General features: G+C 39.6%; 1 protein-coding gene across 1 annotated transcript in view; it reads right to left on the reverse strand.

The window, feature by feature from the left end:
- Window positions 1-22,141, reverse strand: part of Hdac9 (histone deacetylase 9) — a 792,898-nt gene that overhangs the window by 269,178 nt on the left and 501,579 nt on the right. The window contains exon 13 of the mRNA XM_051144941.1: window positions 2,397-2,577. Within this exon, the coding sequence (XP_051000898.1) occupies window positions 2,397-2,577 (181 nt within the window). The remainder of the gene's footprint in view (window positions 1-2,396; window positions 2,578-22,141) is intronic.

Here is a 22,141-nt window from a genome sequence, read left to right on the forward strand (position 1 = left end):
ATAGTGAACTACCCATCATTTTTAAGAAGAAGAATTACAAAACAATTTTCCCTTTCAGTGTACTAAATCTGAACTACTAAATCTATAACTGCTTACTTTGTAAATTTCATTTGATGACTAAACTAGCAATATCTGAACGCCAATTAAACACAAATCTCTGTTTTTGTATAAGAGAAATTTGTATAATCTTTCAAAGTGATAAGAAATTGTCTCATCAAATCCATTAAATTTATTGCATGTTATTTTTTCCAGTATGTTCTGTGATAAATATTAAGCTAGTGACATGATGAGAAAGAAAGCAGTGTTATCAAGTGGCTCAGTCTTTAGTTAGGATGATCTGGTTACGTCATGTTCATATTATCATGTGTCCAGTCCCATATCCATGGGACTTTTCTAGATGTTTCACACCCTGATCATTTGGACACATTGTTTTCTCAAACATATAGGACATCTCTAAGATTAAAAGATCTTGCTAATTATGATTGAAGAAACATATGAAATTAGGGGAAGATAAGTGTGATAGGAAAGGACCACTCCTCCAAATCAAGAAACAATCAGAAACATTGTTGATAGGATTACAACAGTAGCTAAAAATACACAGAACAACACCCACGTGAAATGAGTAGTTAAGCATACTTTTCAGTCAAGGAGATGTCTTCAGTCAGTGGCATTGCAGTAGGACAGTTACCACTATAGTCCATAAAGGATAAATACAAGCCACTTTCATTAAAAAGGGTATTCAGGGCGCAATTACTCAGGCCGCTGCTTTTGCTGGATTAAGGAAGTATTAAAGAGAGATGACTCTGTGGCTACAAGATCTCTTTACTCTTGCTGAGAAGCTGGGTTTGGTTCTCAGTAACCACATGGTGTCTCATAACTATCTGTAACTCCAGTTCCAGAAGAGTCTAAAGCCCTCTTCTAGCCTCGGCAGGCACCACACACACATGTTGTACACACAACACACACACACATACACACACACACATGCACGCACGCACACATGCACGCACAGGCACATGCACAAAAACACACTTGCACACACACAGACATGAGCACACACACAAGGGGGAGGAAAGAGGAAGGCAAAACTAGTGTACATAAAATAAAAACAAATACACATGGAAAAAAGTATTACTGTGTATATTAGGCATCCTGGTTTTGAGCAAATTTTTGCTAACTCTGGGAATAACACAGACTCAGTTGCTCCCAAAGGCTTCCACTGACACTGGGATGTAGGTGCAGACATCCTGGAATGAGTGCTACAGATTTTGAGCGCTACAGGAAATAGAGGATCTGATCAGAAGCTGAGCTGATATGGAGAAGAAAATATGCCCAAACTTGAAGAATTAGTCTGAAATGCTGTTGTCTCGTGGTATTAAATTAGCTCCTATTTCCACTCTTGAAAGATGGCTATCACTAGCTAATTAACATGGCCAATCCATTAATTGATTTTTAAAGTTAAAAAAAGTGATAACTGACATCAAGACCTGGGGACATGATTTCCAAAATGACATTTTAGCATTTTCAAGTGCAAAGGTTTGCATGAGGTCATAGATGCCAAAAATCCAAGCTGCGAGTTCCTGAAAAACGATTTAACAATGAATCACAGAACCCACAGGAGCCCTAGGGGAACACGTGCATACATTCTCCCTTGTAACGCCCATGCCAAGACTCTCTTTGGGCTTTATTATCTTTCATTTGCTCAACCACAGTGTGAGAGCAAAGGTATGATACATGGACCCCATTTTTGGCACGTGTTTCAGACATGACCACGTTCTGGACTTATAATTATATGCTTCTTTTTGCCTGTAGCCAGGTTCTTAAATATCAAACACGGCTGTAGGCAAAAGAAGATGTTGGTCAGCAAGCCCACCCAGAGATACATGATAAATGGACATGCAACTAACATACACAGATTCAAGCAAGGCTCGCCTTGGTACCTTTGACTCCCATGAGTCATTTGTGTGGGGAGTCAGAAGAAAACACCGAGGCAAAACAACAAGAAATCAATGAGGAAAACATACTCTTAGGAGCCAAATAAGGAAGCCAAGCATCATAAATTTCCTTGTGGCCAAGCTGGGAGAAGGTAAAAGTCTGAAGGACACTGCTAAAGAATGTGGTAGGGATTTTTTTTCTTTCCAAGGGGGATCCTTGCACCTGTTGATGTATTTTCCAGGCCCTCGAATGATAACAATTTATGAGGCCATTAATACTAAGCCCAAGATTTATCAGATGTGCTGTTTGTCTTGTGGCCAACATAACCTCATAAAATCTGGGTTGCATCGGGTTAAAATGAAACATTCTGTTATTGGAGTTATTCGGAGCATTTAAATCAGCTAATCCTACAAGAACTACACATTTCTCCTGCCTATTAAAGGGTCTTTAGGGATTCCTACCGGTGGCAGAGGCAGGCTGGCGGGGACAGTCGGCTGCTGGGTGAGGTAACATGGAGGCTGCGGGGGAAGAATGGGTCCTGGCGAGGAGTCCGTGCTTCTCTAATCCATGGATGCCAACCGCAGCCAGCCGAGCCTGATGCACTGAGAGCGCACGTGTGTGCGAGGACTCCAGCAAGGACTGCTGCCATGGAAAGGGAAAAGGAGAAAGAAATGTGAGTCCAGTATTGAGGAAGACACTGAGAGCAACATGTCAACTAATTAAGTTCTTCAGAGACATAAACAGTGTGAGGGGGAAAGGGAAAGAAAAAAAAAATAGTGAGGTCGGGGGAGAAAAATCAAGATTGAGTCAACATCAATAAATCCATTCAAGAGGCCTTTTGCACATTGACAGCCATCCCTGCTGGCCTGCTAGGAAGAAGGCGAAGAAGGCAGGACGAAGTGGTTCAAACTGCCAGTTTGAACTGACTGAAGGAAATGGATCTTTAACCCCAGGAACAGTCCTAGAAGGCAGTTCACATAAAAGGAAAAATCATTCAACTGCTTTCAAACTGCTGAGGAGGCTTGATTCTGAACATTCAGCCCTGAGTTTCCATCGCTGGTACTGCTCCTGAAACTTATGAGCACTTCTGAAATTGCCAGTTAACTGAGCATGTTTTGACACCTTTCAGTTTTCACAGAACGGTGTAGGACGATAGTGTTTTGTCATAGTTTGAAGAAGAGGATATCAATGCTATAAAATCACGAGTGTCATTTATAGACTCTTGGTTGTATCTTCAGCGACTTAACAATTACTTTTATACTTATCAAGTTGTTCGGTCAGAAGACCAACTTTTAAAAGCTTTTGGATGGTCCTTCGATGGCCAAGAAGGACCATCCACAAAACACAGATAGGCAGCTCATTTACTCATCAAAAGTACAGTAGCCATTTCATCTATCAGTGGCAGGTATTTCATAAGTTTCCAGCTATATTTAAACGCACCTTTCCAAAGAGACATGGAAAATAAATGTAAGTGGAATAAACTTCGATGTAATGACTGACTACTCAATGTTTTTAAGAACAAGTAACCGAAGTTTAATGAAGTTTTTAAAACACAAGCTTAATTATATCTTCCAGTTTAGTGGTTTTAGAGGACTCCTGAATGTGTGAATGAGTGAGTCTCTGATTCTTGTGCCAGCTCTTGGGGCCTTTTACTTTTCTGTTGGCTTGGTTTATGCAACTTTGATGTAGTGGTTTTTGTTCTATCTTATTGTAATTTATTTCATCATGAAAAAAAAGGACACACGCTTAAGTTGTATACATTTGAAAATGTGTGTACTCTCTGCTTAGATTGCTTGTTTTAGGACATGGTACTAGTTAGTGTTACTTCCTCTCAGTAAAAGGTTGCTTCATCTTCCTGTTGGCCTAGGTGTCTCCTAGCACAGTGTCAGCCATTATGTTACACACTCCCTGAGTTCCCAGAGTAAGACTCAGTAAATCCTAACTGTGAAACCTCTCACCAGGAAAACTCACAATATAACTGTGTTCTGTGCACAGAGAGTAGAATCCTATCTAATTGTAACTTTGTATATGATGCAAACTAATGATACTTATAAATGCATGTTACAGTGATGAGTAACTTTAACTGTTCACAGTTACAAAATTTAAATATATAAGATTAACTTTAGATGGGCTGGGGTTAGGTTTAGGGCGAAGCTCAGTTGATAGAGTGCTTGCCCACCATCCGAGAAGCTCTAAGTTCAATTCGCAGACTACACAAACAGGGTATGTTGATTCCAGTCCTGGGAGCTAAAAGCAGGACAGCCCCTGGGGTTCAAGGTCATCCTTGGCTTGACAGTCTCTGGCAAGTTCAAGGCCAGTCTGAGATACATCAGATCTAATGTCAAAATATAAGGTTATAATTAAGGTGTGCAATGATACTTCTGCTTTATCTGTAGAAAAAAAATCAATGCATCCACGAGATGGATGGCATCTGTTGAGTATTCTGTCTGACTTGGATGGCTTGCTCAGCCATTTGCCTTTATCAAGCTTCATGAAGATATGAGCCTTCCCTGTTATTAATTCCCAGGCAATGTTTCAATACACAGTAGATATGAATATGTTGACTAATTAAATTAATAAAAAAGAGGTTCATAACCAACTTTAAAATCTCACAATAACAACAGTGCAAAACAAGAAAGAATGTGATAAACAATTAAAAATGTAACACAGCATAAGGACATCTGAAAATTGTATGAGAAATGGAGTCCAGGTCAAACGGTTTCCATGAAATTTAGCTTTGGGGGAGAAAGAAATGTCTCAGTTAATTTAGGATTACTTTTACCTAGTGTTTTATGTGTTTTCCAAGTTTTCTTCCTATTATGTCTACTAAATTTTTAATTAATAAAAATGCTTGGTGTTTGTTCTTTCAGGCATTTTATTAGGATAGATATATTATTGTTGAACCAACACGTAAACATGGTAGCTATGTTCAAATTGTCACACAAAATAGTTTCCTTTAAGAAGTCGCTGAAAAACATCAGATATTTTTACAATGAATCATGGCATCTAAAATACAGGAAAAGCTGTGACAATTCAGGAAACAACAAAATATGACAGTATTGTCAGTTGATAAAAAGCTCACATCTATGAGTAGAAAAATCATACTGAAATTTTTCCTGAAAGCCTTTCACGAATGTTTTTAAAATTTGAAATTAATGAGACTTTTATTCATCATTGTATGTTGCAGTTTGAGTATGAGATGTTATATTTCTTTTATTTACAGAAAATCAAATGTCAAACATCAGATTTTATAGATGTAAAAAAAAAAAACAAAAACAAAACAAAAAACTGTACACATAGCCAAACTGGCATTCATTTTTTCACACTGGTAGGAAATATGTCGTGCTCCTTAAGGATTATAACCATGCCCCCTTAAAAGCACTTTTGAGGAAAATACCTCAAAATAGGCTGTACAATGGCTATTGTCTTTTTCAGGCTATGTAACTAGATATGTAAGCTAACTCTGTCTCTATAGAGTATAGGGCACGTAGGACCATCACCTGCCCCACTCCCATTGATGGAACCTCTCAGATGACTTTCAGGGAAGTTATCACATATCATTTCACAACGTCATCCACATTGCCTAGTGGACAGTAACACCCGTGGCCCCGCACGGCCAGCAGGTACTGTATGCTAATGGATCTGTAGAGGATGCCATGCCTGTGTCTGCGCTTTCTCTTTGTGTTGTTCTGCTCTCCTTGCTTGTTGCTACCTCTCTGAAACCTGCTTTAGGGCTTCTGGATTTTTCACTGGCATCTCGGTAGTCGCATTATTTTTTGTCATGTGGGTGGTCACTCATGGGCTGTTATCAATGTTATAGCCTTAACTACAGCAAATAACAAAATGTATAATGTTTGACCTTTGAAACAGTCAGAGTTGTTTGAATCAGTTTCATTAAAGATAAAACTTAAAAGGAAGAGCAATAACAAAAGAGAAGAGATCCTGGGAATAATAATTAGGAAAAAAAGTCTGCCTGATTTCCACTTTAAATTCTATTTCTAAAGCTATTTCTCAAAAGAAGATCTCATTTCATTTTTAGTGTTGGGTAAATTGAATTTCCTTTTTGGCTCACAGTGTTTTGAATTTCATAAATATCACTTTTTTAAAAAATTAGAATTGCAAAATTCCCTAGAGGTTACCATAAAAGATGTCAGGTACATTTACACACTTAAAGCTTTGTATCATTCTTGCTTAGTTTTAACTTTTCTAGGGTTAAATATGCATGTTACTAATTCGCAAGTCATTTTTAAATAAGTAGAAACAATATGCAAACTTTAAGGTAAACACGAAAAACACTTTAAGAGAAAAAAACAAGAAACAATATAAAAATAAATGGAGAAAAAATTAAAACATTGAAATATCTCTGCAATACAAACATAAAGTGAGATACTATTTTAACTCTCAGTAACCACAGCTGATACAAATGTGTTTAGTTACTAGGTAAATTACAAAGGCAGCCAAACTGCCTTGGTTGAACCATATTCAAGGCAAAAGTTGTACAAAGGAATAGATAGCAAATAATAACAGAAAAGAAAAGAAAAGTCTTATGCAGCCAATCTTCCTTCAAAAAGGACAAAAGAGAAGTTAGGGAGAAAATACCAGAGACAAGCAAATGATATCTATAAAACAATACCATTAACTTAATTAACTAATTTCTAAACTTTGAGGAGCCCAATAAAATGCGTTGAAGAATTACAAAATAGGTTGGCAGGACTTCTAGAATCAAATGCAAAATCAACATGTAGAAGAATTTTATAGTAAATTCATCACAAAATGAAGCTAAAGAAGATTTTAACAAAATTTCTCACTAGACAGAAGAATTGCTTAAATTTTAGCCAGTAGTCATATTCTTTCAAGCACAGCACAGATGGACCATAATCAAATTGACCACTACAATAAAGCAAGTGCCAGCATCTACACTGAATTCTATTCAGCCTCACAAAGTAGGGAATTCTGGTACAGCCATAGGGATGGACCACAGAGAAAGTATGAGAAGTGAAGCCGGTAAGGCACAAAAACCAAATCTCCTGCGACTTCACTTATATATGAACACATGGACACTAGATATACCTCAGAGGTGGTTTACAAATTGTCTTGTGAACATGGAGTGTCAGTGAAGATAATACCTGGGGAGCCAGTGGGGAAAGAATAATTTCAGCTTCTCTTAATGTTACATGCAAAAAAACCAACCAACCAAACAAACAAAAAAACTGAAAGTGGTTAAACATAGAGCCACAATTGTTTCAGATTTAAAAAGAACTGTTGACATTACTGTTATGAACTTGGACAAAGGAACCACAAAACTTCTACTTATTATAAATCAGAAAAGCAAAAGCAAAAAAAAAAAAAAAATCAGAGATGGAGTAAAAACTTGCACAATAAAATATAAAGAAAAATTTAATGTCAATGACATAATCCCTAAAAGCAAAAAAGAAAAAAAAAAAAAAACGGGCAGAAATTATGAATAGGAAACTCCTAGAAGATGAAAAATTGTTATTCAACAAGTATGTACACAGAAATGACCTCCCAGCTAAGCAACAAAACACAAATTAAACCATCATGAGATACTATTTTACACCACACACTGGCAAGAAATGCAGAAGGTGAATAGGACCAAGTGTTACTGAAGGGATCGAGCATAATGAACTCACGGATGCTTGTAAGAGAGCAGCTGGTTTAACATTTTTAGGGCAATTCCCTAATAGGTCTCCCAGTAAAGATGGAACACAAACTACAGTAGGAGTGACTGGAATAAAGGAGCCAGGTCTGTCTGTTTGCCTGTCTGCCTGGCTCCCTGTCTGTCGATTTAAAACACAAATTGCTGAAGCTTTAAATCATGCAAGCCAATACATATATAAGCATGTGTAAATATAATAGTATGTAATCATGCATAATGATATAATCAAAATAAGGAGAAATGTGTGGTAAAGATACCCGGAAAATGCGTAGAAGAAGTAATGGAAAGGGCGCACATAAGGAAGGCGACTTGGGAAATTTTGATAGTATCTGTAACATTTTTTTTTCTTTAGCTGGGTGTCATGGATATTCATATTTATAATATTCTCCACTTGTGAATGCATTTCAGTAAACTTTATATATTTTATTAGTGCTTTATGTACGTGTGTCTTTTGCCTGCATGTCTGTGTGTGCACCACTTCTGATCAGTGGCCAAGGAAGGCAGGGGAGGGTGTTGGATTCCTGAGGATTGGATATATGGATGGTTGTGAGCTACCATGTGGGTTCTGGGAATAAACTCAGGTCCTCTGGAAGTGCAGCCCATGCTCTCAACCCCAAAGCCCTAGCTCCATCCAAACTACGACTATGTATGAAGTGCTTTAGAGGAGACAGCTAGAGAGCCCTTACCTACTCCTCTATTCTGAACTAAAGTCAGAAGTATATAGCTGTGTGATGAGGTGACTAATCATAGACAACACTCAAAATCAACACCAGAGCAGGGAGACCTGAGAGAGCAGCACAATAAGAAAAACAAAGTTGAGAATTCTCTGTTTAGTTCTGAGCCCCACAGGCAGGTCAGCTCAAACTACTCTACCAACCAAGGACAATGCATGCAGTAAATCTAGAACCCCTATCCAGATCTAGCCAGTGAACACTACATTCTCCACAATTGTGTGGAGAGCAGGGACTGACTCCGACATGAACTCTGGTGTTCCCTATTTGACCACTTCCCCTTGGTGGGGAGACCTGGTGACACTCAGAGGAAGAGTAAGCAGGCTACCAGGAAGAGACCTGATAGACTGCGATCTTATAGTGGAGGACAAGGTCCCCTTCTGTCACAGCCCTAGGAGAGAGGAATAGGATGAAAGAGGGAGGGAGAAGGAATGGGAAGATTCAACTGAGTGTATGAATTCATGAACTGAAAAATAACCAGTAAATGGAATGTTTGTGTGCACCTATGAGAAATAAAGACGCAAGGATGGATGGCTGAGCATGAATGATCATTGAAACAGTGAAAGGAAAAGAAGACAGTTACAAGAGACCACAAATCATATTGGGCCAGCACCTACATAAATGGCAGGGCATACATGTAACTCTGGTTTTGTGGGAGAGGTTACAGGTGGATCCTCAGAGTTTGCTGGTCAGTCAGTGAGCTCAGTCTTTAAATATAACATGGAGCATTGCAGAGGAAGCACTCACATGTGCGAGCGCGTGCGCGCGCACACACACACACACACACACACACACACACACACACACACACACACACACACCTCCATTCCTATGTAAAATATATTACTTTATGGAAATAAGGGCAGATAAGTGGTTGTTTGGGCTCTGTGCTGGGTTGATATATTACTGCTAATTGGTAGGATAATAAAATGTTTAAGACAGACTATGCAAGTGGCCACAGGCATGTTAATGGTACTAAAATAAGTCAATTATTTACAGAAACTCATGAAATGGCACAATGCAATTTGTGTATTAGGCATAGTACAAAGAAAATTTCTCTACCAATAACTTAAAATTTATTTTTAAAATGTTTATTTCCTTTTTATCTCATTTTGGTTTACTCTTAACTTATATAGATATCAATATATGCTTATAACTTGTAAATATAAATTTATATATTTACATATCTATGAAATTATGTAAATACATAACCTTATAAAACATATTTACTTTGCTAAAGAAAACGCATGTTAATTGGAAGGCAATGTTTTTCTTTTGTGTGACACACAAACCCACCTTCCCTACTATTATAGTTAGGATTTTTATTTCTGTGATAAAACACCATAAACAAAAGCAACTCCTGGAGGTAAGGGTATTATCTTATAATTTTCATGTTATATTCAGTCATAGAGGGATGTCGGGGTAGGAGCTCAAGAATGGACCCTGGTGGCAGCAGCTGAGGCAAAGGCCATGGAGCGATGCTACTTACTGGCTTGCTCCTAATGGCATGTTGATACTTCCTTCTTATAGCACTACTGAGGACTACCAGCCCAGGGTGGCATTGCCCACAGTGAGCTGGGTCCTCCCATATCAATCATTAATCAAGAAAACACACCACAGGCTTGCTCCTGGGACAATTTAGTGGGGGCTTTTTTTCAGGTGAGGTTCCAGTTTTCCAAAAAAACTCTAACTTGGGTCAAGTTGACATAAATCTAGGTAGTACACCTCAGCAGAGAAGGCTGCATCACCTTCCTGCCACAGAGCACAGCAGGATGCTGAATCCAGAAGGGAAGGATGGTACAGAGTATAAGGGAAGCTGACTAGGAGGTTGTGAGCACCAGCTAGAGTGGTCATGATATTCTGCCAACTTCCAGCAAGTGCCAAGCGGTAGCCCTAATGGTGGAGGTCAAACTGAGGTAGGCGAAATAGTCCCTTTGTGTGCTCATTGGCCATTTAAGTAAAGTAACTCACTCTCCTCTAGGTCTCGTTCCAAACATGTGTCATTGTCTAGTATGTTTCCTATGACAGCAAAGAGGAGACAGGTGAACACACACACACACACACACACACACACACACACACACACCAGAAGTAAAGTTTTGTATATCCAACATCCTCATGTTAAAATTACCTGGAATCTATAGTGGACAGTTCACAAGGCAAATTCATGGCCAACAGAACATTACAGAGTTCCCAGCTACGGCATCTTCACAGGGTCCATGGGAAATAGGATCAGCAGTGGCCCGGGTTTGTCAGCACGCATGGGAAGGTAGGGGGATGGTGCCCTAACACGTGACCTGCTATGAGGCAAAACCTAGATAGCCACAGTGTGCCTTCATCCACTAGTGCTGGTAAAATTTACTACCAGTCACACCACGGTTCATAAGAAACTCCTACACACTAGTAAATATGCCTAGACACAAGAGTTTCCTTGGGGAAAATTATACCTAATTTGTTTGCATTATGCATTTAAATCCCTGTAAAGGGAGTTAGTTTAGAAATGTTTACAGTCCAGCCATTTTGAAGCACTCTTGGAAAGCGACCTCTTTAGATCAAGGGAGCTTCCCGCCACTGCTACACACAAAAGAAGCCGCAGCCAAACTTTGAAATTAAATAAGTGAGTAGTCCACAATGAGCTGTTTCTATCACAATAGTAGAGGTTTTGTTTTTAAAAAAAAATTCAAGTTATTTTTTCCTTCAATTGCTTTTTCAGTTCTATGTTTTTATAGTTGCCTGTAGAAAAAAAAGAGTTCAAGAAAGCAGATTGAAGTTATTTTAATTATGTAACAGCCCAGAGGAAGATGAAATTGTAAAATGGCCTAGCCAATCGTCTTCTGTCTGTTCAGTAGCCAGTGGATGGAGATGGCTGAACAATAGCGCTGGCCTAGAAATAATAGCCTGGAGATAAAGGGAAACGCTAAGTCGGCCTTGAGGATGATGAATCTCCTGAGTGTTTCCTTTATTCCTCCCTTAGATAATTGGAGTCCAGATATAAAATAAATCATAATGAGAGAGAAGACAAGCAATATAAATCATTGCTTCGTGGGACACATGGGTTGGATAGATTTATATTGAATAGATGTTCTCAACCTGGGATTTCTGGGAGAATTCTAGTGGGCTCAAACGTCTGAAATTGTGTGCAAATTCTAAGTGTGTGCATCAGTTAATTTTCTCGGTAGACAGACTAGGACTTCCATCACAGAAATAGTTCATTTAAAAAGTAGTATTGAGAGTTGATGTTCGAAGCGAAATTGAACAAGTGGGTGTATTTAAAAGGCCACTAATTACAACTTTTGATTCTGTCTATTCATCTAACAGTTTTGAGGCAGATAGTAGGCTGTGCTGGGCTTTTGGAAGCATGGGGGTTTGGGCACACAGTTGGGTACAAAGAGCTGGATTAACCCTCTCATACCCTTCCAGTCTGAGAAAGCATTTGGTTGAACACAACTTAGGGCATTTACCTATATTTTACCACAGGTTTCTAAAAACAACTATTTGTGTGCAAGTTACCAAACATGAAAAACTCAAAACTATAGTTGCCTTTTATTACTGTTTACCTTTTTCTCTCTAAGCATGCATATGTCATGGCAAGGCATCCCATTTCTCTTGGTAGTGAGCTAGGAGCTACTTGTAGACAGCACACTCTGAAATGTTAGGCTCACAACTACAGAGTATAGAACATTATATAACTTACATGTACTCTGACATCACTCTAAAAAGGAGTAATTTTTTCTACAATAGACAGCTTTTTCGGGAAGCACACAGTTTAGCCCACAAGATAGAGACATCAACTTAAACATGTCAATACACCTTGCATGTGAAAATTGCTTATTTCTTTCACAATTAGATATTGAAGAAAAATACGCTGGTCCTTTTGTTAACACGAATGTTGTGGTATAGCTCAAAACACTAGTTTACTTGAAAGGAAGTGCTCACTAAGTATTTCCTCAAACTTAAGTGTCTCAGGTAAGACATTTGTAATTTGAAAGGAATTGTGTCATTATTGCTCAGCTTTAGTAGGATTAATTGGATGATCCAATTTCTACACCAAGGTCCTATGTAAGAAACTAGGCAACAACAACAGCGAACAAAGTAGACACATCGCTCCTCTGTAGGAGTTAACAGTCCAGTTAGGAAGATGAATATTCCAGGAGAGCAAATGTGCAAGTGCAGCTGAGGGGAGGGCTATGAAGGGAGACAGACTGGTATAATTTAAAAGTCATCAAGGAAAGCTCTGAGGAAGAAGAACATGATGGAGAAATATGAGAAAAAGATAAGGATGAGGATCTGGCTTAAGAGTGAGTCAGGGGGAGATGGTGCTGCAGAGTACAGCACATGAAGCCTCTGGAAGTCCTGGCATTTTAAGTGGCATAGAATGAGGGAAGGTCAGTCAGTTACGCCATGGTTCCTTGATGATCAAGCTTCTTAGCATCGCTTACTTCCAGTGGGATAGATCTGGTCCAAATGCCAAGAACAGCTTCCAGCTGTTAGGGTTTGGGGCTGGCTTTTACATGGAATGGACAAGAACAGATCTGAATTTTGAACCAATCATGCTAGCAGAATAATAAGCCACACTGTGAAACCATAATTTGAATTTGCCAGGTGTTCTTCAGAGAATATGACTTCTGTGCAAAAAGACGTATCTGAAAAGTACTGCTACTCTTGAGTAAGAGTCTTTATGTATCCATATAGAACAATAAATTTATAAGTAGTAATATATTATTCTTTATGATATCAATGGTACCAAACTATACAATAAAGCACAGTTCAAATCAAGCAAGGGCAATATCAATCAAAAGTGTGCAAATTCACTTATTCCTAACCACAATATCCATTTTTTTTCATTTCACTCCACCTTCATATGTGTGTATTGGAGTTCCTACCCACTGGAGAGCCACTGGAGACTGAGGTTGCCAAACTGTGCCAAACTGACCATATTTATACCAGGGGATTGAACTCTTGTCATCAGGCTTGGTGTTGGGTGCTTTAGCTTTTGAGCCATCCTGCCGGCCGCTGTATAGGAGTTTGAACTTCACCCTGAAAACCAAGAGAACCCACTGGCCCGTTGGAAACAGCCAAAGAGCATGGCTACATTCACAGTAAAGTAGCACTTAGGCTGCCTCAGGTCAGTGGTGTTAGGGTTTGAAAACCAGTTGTATGTAAAGCTGGCCAGTGGGCTGATGGAGAGCCACACTCCCTCCGTTCAATGACCTGACCTGAGTATTTATATGGATATGGAGGAGAGTGGGATTATGTTTGGTTTATTGCTAAAGGAGAAAGGAGAAATTCTGAGAAATAAGAGAAGAGATGGGAAAAGATAGGGAATAAAGAACAGCAAAGAAGCCTGCCCTTTATGAAGGCCCGATGAACCATCAAACACATTGTGCCTTTGGATGAAACGTAGAAGAGCTGTTCAGGTGCTATGTTTGTTTTTAATAAAAATTTAAGCACGTGCACTGTTCTTCTGGAAACGTGGAACAGGACAGAGGGCATCATTTTTATTTTTACTATCATACAAAATATCTGTGTGTAGATTTAAGAGAACCTAGGGCTACTTGGCACTCAGGGCTGTGGCATGCTGAGAACCTGGGATGTGTCCCACATGGCTCTGGCCCATTGAGCCCCAGGTGCTGGTGGCTCTCTAGTGGGCACAGATTTATTCTGAATTCATTAGACTCCTTTAAGGGAATAAATATCCAACAGTAGCCAAGGGGCACTGAATCAGGCTCTTAATCTACTTCACTGCAAGGGATCATTGTGAAAACAGAAAATAGGCAATCAGTTTTAACACACACTCATTTGTAACCACCACAAACCACCAGAGTTGGGAATAAAGCCAGAGAGTCAGGGGGAAGGCAAGGAGGCTCTCCTGTCAGCCAGGTAGGACGGAATGCAGGGGAGAGAGGGCAGCAGGGACTTAAGAGACACAATCAGCTTGTCCTGAGGGACAGAAGTGCTCCCATGGGCCAACGAGGAGCAAAGCCACTGGGAAGCAAGGCACTTACCTCCTCCAACCCGCAGGTATCTCACTTTCTGAATTTGCCAATTTCCCAAGACATACGACACAAACGTTTTTGTCAAAACTCAGATTAGACAACCTATTCAAAATATTTAACCTAGTTTGAGGCATGTACTAAGCACTCAGGCGTACTAACATTATTCCCACGCCCTTCAAACTAAAACAGAATATTATATTTAGGAAATCTTATTAGCACTCAACAAAACTTTGAAATGCTGTACACAAGTTGAGGTTGTTACTTTAAAATTCACACTTATTTGCATTTGCAAATGTGTACATATGTACAATTTTAATCTTTACTATTGGCGGCTAAGGCGGTAAGTAAATTCTCTGCATGGTGTTTTATTTCTTCTCTGTGCTTGTTATGTTCATTCATCTGTGTTCCCTGTTGCAGGCAGATTTTGTGAAATTCTGTTTTGTTTATCAAAGGGCGTTTGATGCACTTTCGAGTCTGAGATGTGAATGTCAGTTGTCTGCTACACGAACAGACTTATAACAGAGACACTACCCCAAGTATGCTGAGTGCTGATGAACTAATACTTTGAACATTCTCTTTGGGCTTGCACTATTCATGATCATTTTTCCAAGGAAGGTGACAATGTATATATAATATATACGTGCTTGCCTCTATACATTTGTATGTATGTATTGTGCATTCATAATATCAGCATATTAGTCATGTCGGATTAAGGTTACAAATTAACAGGATTTATAAACAACTGAATAGACTTTGAAGCACAGAAGAAGAAACTTCAACAGATTGGGCAGAGATCTTCAAAATCATTACTTTCCCACACTCTTATGTCTAGTTATACCCTAGGAGAACCTTCATTTTAATCTCGGAAAGGGTAAGAAACGGAACCACAGGGTGAAAAGTGCACATATATTTATAGGACAATTCCTTCAATTCATGTACATTTGATTCTAATCCCATAAAGGAGCAATATGTCAAAGTTTGATAACCATCATACACAAAATTATCTTGTATCATTTAATGAACATTTGCTCAACATTCAAAATACATGATAACACTTGAGCTTTAACTAAATTTAATATGCTAGAACATGTTAATATTGGTTATGAAAATGCTTGTCAAGTAGATACCATGTAAAATTTTCACCACTGAGTAAACTAAGTTTCTAATATGAAAGTGATTAGTATAGATGATGAGCAGTTCAACATCTCCAAGGCAGCAAAGCCCAGCATCCTTTTGCTTGTTTAGGTTTTTTTTTTTAATACCCATAGTGTTTCTGAATCACATACTATAGTGTCCCTTTGTACCCATCACAGCCTACAGCACAGTCTAAGAATTCTCAAACCTGTTTCCTAAAGTGATATAGTATTTGACTTTAAGCTAGGCACATTCTTCTGAATATGTAAATTATTTCTATACTTATGGTCTCTAATATGGGCGTATGATATTATATTCCCTGTGTAATAATGTTAAGAAATTGTTTATGCATGCTCAGTACAGACACAATTTTAACATTTTTGATTGGAAGTTGTTTGAATGCACAGTGGGAAATGCAAGAATATGGAAGGCTAGAAAATATACAGGAATATGTTTGTGGGTATGCTTGTATAAAGAGATACAGAAATAAGATAAACTGTAAGTACAGGCAGTACTAGAATTGTCTTGTTGCTCTCTGGTGACCATACTAATGGGGAGTTCTGGGAGACACCAGCTGACTCTTCTGCCAATCTACCCTACACTCTCTCTTAACTAGGACCTTACTCACCAGTACCCTTTGCAGAGCAGACTACAAGATCACGTTCTTGTACCCCTGCCTACCTTGCATGGGTTGTAGACCTCAAGTGACTTCCATTCCTTGAGCAAGTTCTGGCTTGTTTGAGTTCCTTCCAGGATACACCCCATACTTTCTCCTGTGTGGCCTCTCTTAGGCAGAGGGCCCTGTGAGCAGTTGTGTGGCTTCTGCATAATCTACAACCCCAGGATCAGCCTCACTATTTCCTCTGCCTATTTTTAAACTAATACTAAAGCATGCTGGCAGAAAAAAATCCATAGCGCTACAGATACTCATACCTTTCATTTAAAGTTCAGTCTCCAACCTCAGCTGGCCTTTTGAAGCAGTCAGGTAATCTCTGCTTCCCTAGTCACTCTCCTCCATCTTTCTCCCTAACAGCCTTACCACATTGCATCATTGTCTATAAACCCTTAACCCCACTCAGCAAATGACCTCACCTTCTACTTCACAAAGGAAATAGGGGCCAACTGACAGCAACTCCCTTCACTTCCTGCCATCCCCTCTATGCTCTTATCAGCAACTACATCCATCCTTAGCTGGTGCTCTCATGTTTCAGTTGAAGTGATCTCTCTCTTCTTAGTCATCACTAATCCCACCACCTGTGATCTGGATCCCATCCTCCCACTTCCCCAGGGAGCTGCTCCATCAATCACATTTGCTCCTCTATCCTTAAGCTCATATAGTACGGCAGCTCCCTCCTCTAAAACATGCAAGGATGTTCTCATTTCTTCCAACTCATACACACACATGCACACACACACACACAAACGCACGAGTGCACGCACACACACACAGAGGCATGCGCACACACGTGCACACACATACAGGCACACGCTCACATACACACACACACATGCACACACACAGACACACAAAGGCATGAATGCGTGCACACACACACACAGGCATGCGCACACACAGGCACACACACACAGGCACACACACACACTCAGGCACACATGTGCACACACAGACACACAGGCACAATGCTTTCCTTTCCCGGTGTTCACTTCAAGTTCTTGTCAAACTTTCTCGGCCAAATATTTTTTAACATTTTCTTCTTTTTAAAAAGTAATGCATTCTCATTTTTGAGCATGAGTTTAACATTTACAGCAAAAAGGAGCAAATGTACATAATATCAGAGACACAAGGATGCCAGTGGTTAACAGTATATGGATTAATTTTTCAATTTGTGTCTCTACAAAAAACCTGGGGTATCTTACTGCAAAAATGTGTTATCTTGGATTTTTGTTGTTTGGTGGTGGTGTGTTGTTGTCTTTGTTAGAGAAAGGGTTTCTCTGTGTAGCCTTCACTGTCCTTGAATTTACTCTGTAGTCTCGGCTGGCCTCAGACTCGCCTGCCTCTGCCTCCCTGAATGTTGGGATTAAAGGTGTGAGCCACCACTGCCCAGCATATCTTGGGTTTTTCACCTAATAGAGACTAACTTTTCCTAGCCATTAATACATGTTTGTTGTTTTCAACATGTTTGTTAGTTATTATTTTAATATATTTGTAAAATTTAAATACTTCATTAATCTTTCAGATTGCCCTATTGCTTCTTCACTATAAATAATTATTAACATATTTCCCGAAGATAAAACCATGCTTGCTACCTCCCACTTCCTTCCCTGCACAGCACAGCATAGCTCCCAGCACTTCTAAGAGTGCCTTCCCTGCAGGTTTCTCTAATGAAAGTTACCACTGAGCCTTCAAAACTTTTGCTCTTTTTTGTCTGTTTTGTCCTATTCAACTTGGTTTTGCTTTATCTTATTTTATTTTATGATTATTCCTTAAATGCCTGTTTTCTAGAGAGGCAGAAAAAGGTATAGATCGATCAGATGGGAGGAATTGTGCAGGAAAAACTGTAATCAGAATATATTATATAGCAAAAATGTCTATTTTAATAAAATAAAATTTTAAAAAGTCACTGACCTCTTTCCCAATACTAAAGATACTTTGCTGTGTTTGCCTAGTCCATGTACTCCAGATATTTGGCATGCTTAGTCATTCCAAAAGTCACTTTTCTATCATCTAAGTCTCCCCCCCCCCCTCACCTTAGCCCCTCTGTCAGCGCTTCCTCCTGGGCTTAGAGCTGACATTCAGCTCCCCTCAGGCTCCACCCACACTCTGGGGGGGGCATTCTTTTTGCTCTTTTCTCCTTAGGGCTGACCAGTATCTTCTGTTTTACTCACATCCTGCCTGTTCCCAAGCTGCATACTCAGCCTTCATGAGCTGTTCCCTGGGGCTTCCGCGCCTGCCAGTCAATACTGTGAATTGTTTTCCTTCTGTAACTCAGCATAGCATCCTTATACATCCTCTGTCACGGCCTGACCCTCTGTTCACTGAGGGCTGACCTGATCGTCTTCCAGACTCTCTACCTCACTGCTGCTCACATTCTAAACAAATTCTTCTTGTGGCTCTCTGTGTTATATAGTATTACAGAACGAGTGGCAGCATCCCTCACCACTACCCACTAGATGCCAGTAGCAGCCCACCTCAATGTGATAATCGAAGGTGTCTCAGTCTATTGCTAAATGGTCCCTGGGGACAAAGTCTCCTCATGCTAAGAACTACTGGGTTAAATGTGAATGTTGACTTGGTAAGGCCTATGAGTTTATGCCTTTTATCCAGCACCCACCTTCTATACTGCAACAAATTACAACAAATATGGAAATGGGCAAATACTTTTAAAAGTACAAATTTTTGGGAACAGGTTATTATTTTTAATTTATAAAAGATTTTACTGTGAACTATTTATCTACTTACTTATTTATTTAGAATCACTGTCTTCCTATGTAGAACTCTTTCCTGTTCTTCCTAAATTCTGGGGTTACAGGCTAGTGTCAACCTGAGCTATTACTTGTAGGTCTGTGGTAGACAGACAGGAAGTTATTAACGTAAGAGAGTTTCAGTGCTCAAGGTGTGAGCTGAATCAGGCAGGCGCTCATCATGCTTGAAAGGGTATTTATGCAAATGAAATCTTCTCTGTGGTAATATGGAAATTGCATCTCAAGGAAAGGAAGGTACAATGAAAGAACTTTCTGAAGAGTTAGACATTTTATCACATGCAAACAAATGATCTGACTGTTGTGACAGTGAGAGGGCTGGAGTGGCTTCTGTCACCCAGAAATACTAGAAAAAGAGTTTCTAATTTAGGCCAAACTCTAAGTCAGCCATGCTCAACCTTCTTGACCTTATTAATGCTGCAGCCCTTTAATACAGTTCCTCATGTTGTGGTAACCCCAATCATAAAGATATTTTCATTGTTACTTCATAGCTGTAATTTTGCTACAGTTATGAATCAGAATGTATGTATATCTGCATTTTCTAATGGTCTTAGGTGACTCCTGTGAAGGGGTCATTTGACCCCCAAAGGGTCATGACCCCACAGGTTGAGCAACAATGATCTTAAGTGTTCAGTTATGCATGTCAACCTGGAAAAGGATGACATTATTCCTTTAATTTTTAGCATGACTTTAGTTACTACATATGATCATATTTTGCTCTAATGAAATATATTACAATGTACAACGTAACAAAGTCTTTTCCTCAGTTAATTCTGTTCATAAGCGTGGACCAAATAATCTTTGGATTATGTATATTCAAATAATCACTGAAGATAGCACACACACACACACACACACACACACACACACACACACACACACACACATTTAGATGACCAAATCTGAGTGAGTGCATAGAGTCAGGTTCCATATTCAAGCCAAGCTGGGTGGGATGGGGTCAAGCTTTTATACCACAAGTGGCATCTGACAACGTCTAGAGGTATGCTCATGATCCACATGGATGGGAAGTCTAGGGAAATCTGCTTTGTGATCTCATAGGAAGAGGGCAGGGGTGCTGCTGAACTTTACACAGGATAGCTTCCCAAGATTATTAATGGGCTGACATTCTGGAATGCCAAAAGAGGTTGGGCAGCTCTCTAACCCATGTTTATAGATGCCAGTACAAGTCAGTATGGTAAAGGATCCTAGTGCCCCCAGTTCAATCAATCAATCCCCATTAAGTATGTTTAAACACAACTCTGGATTGTTTTTAACATGGGCCTTGATAATATATTAAATCTACTAGAAAGACAAGAAAATAAAGAACACATTACAAATAACTTTATGTGTCTCTTTTATTGTTTAATGTGACTACTAGAAATTTAAAATTGTACATGTGGCTTGCATATTTCTGTTGGATGTTTCTTCATATCACGAAAAAAAGTATTTCATTGCCTAATATCCTATGAAATGATATCCCTTTTGCCCTGTAGCCTTTGGTATTATACTGGTCTTTCCTCTCTATATTAATGATTAAAGTCAAGTTTAAGTTTTCATCAAATTGGAATACTTCTATATGTACCTACTTTAATCAAAACCCCAAATTTATCCTTACTTCAAATCCTTTTCACATGTGTCAACAGTGAGGCACAACCTGGTCTCTTCTCTCTACTTCTTTAGTCCTGGGGTCACAGTCTGCAATGTCACACCCAATGCTACAAACCCTACTGCCTCACTACTCAGCACTGAGGGGAATGGGCTATCAACATTAAAGTAGAGGGGAATGACACTTGGGCATGCCCACTGGCTACTCATGGGTCTGCTGCCCAATGTGGATGTGTCTGACATTTGAGAAAATTTCAGACGTACAATTTAAGTTAACTAGTTAGAAACAGTTCTTACAGCCTGAGGAGAAAAGTCAATTTGCTTTCTGTAGTACAGGAAGAATGCTGGTACTTGGAGGCACACAAGGGGCACCCCTAATATATCTACTTATCTAAGCAAGTACAGTCTGGGGTCAATGGACTGTGGAGAAAGAAGTGTCAAAAACTAAGGTTGTAGATAGAGTGCCTGGGCATCAGTTGGTTCTGGTCACAGCAAGTACACTGGCCTGGGCATCAGTTGGTCCTGGTCACAGCAAGTACACTGGCCTGGGCATCAGTTGGTCCTGGTCACAGCAAGTACACTGGCCTGGGCATCAGTTGGTCCTGGTCACAGCAAGTACACTGGCCTGGGCATCATTGGGTTATTGTCACAGCTAGTGAACTGATCTGGGCATCACTGGATCCTAGTGAGAGCAAGTGTACTCTTGCACCTCTGAGGTATAGCAGATGATACAGGGACAGTGAAGGAGGGATACTCTCTGGTTACTTCTTTGTTCTCCATCTCCCCTCCTCTTCTAGCCCTGGAGTGGCAGGAATAACACATTCCTAAGGCAGGACAAGGTCAGGGCTTGGCCTAGGACCCAGTTTTGTGAGCACACAAGAGGAAGTGGCTAAAATTAGTAAGGGGCTGAATGTGTGCTTGTGTTGTAAGGAAAAGGGAATCGGAAAGCGACCGCAGAGCACACTGGATCTGCTCCTCTGGAGCAGGGGTGTGCCACTGCCGATGGCACTGGAGGACAGGACATGGGACACATCCCTGTTGCCTTCCCTTTTGTTGTCAGAACTTTTTATTGATCTTTTGCCAAAATTTTTCTCTCCAAATATTCTAATTTGAAATCATTTGTAAATATGCCATAATACTTCATGCATTCATCTTCTAAATCTAATGGTCAGTATTGACAAGAACTCTAAACATCTTGGTTTGTGTCCTAGATAAAAATGCAGAGGGAGACAGAAACATAAACTAGGTTCTCAGTCACAGACCCCTGTTCCCTTCAAGGACACTTATTAATGTGTCCATGTGGAAATGCGGCAAGCAGATTTACCCACACGGATACTTTTGATGTGTTTAACTGAATACTAAACATTAATTATCTGGGAGGAACTGTGTTTTCTGATACATGAGCATCCAGAACGACTGGGTGGAAATAGGAAGTTAGCGACATAATTTCATTACAGTTTGCAAAATTCCATAATACTCTTACATTGTGGTTTTCTCTGAGCTCCTGTTCAGACATTAAACATAGAGCACTGGCTCGCATAGAATAAAACACTAGAAAAATGAAAATTGTGTTTCCTTTTTCAAAGAAAAATATTTAGTCACAGCACTTTGCTTTCTTTGAT

This window comes from Acomys russatus, chromosome 1 (genome assembly GCF_903995435.1).
Source record: "Acomys russatus chromosome 1, mAcoRus1.1, whole genome shotgun sequence".
Classification (NCBI taxonomy): Eukaryota; Metazoa; Chordata; class Mammalia; order Rodentia; family Muridae; genus Acomys; species Acomys russatus.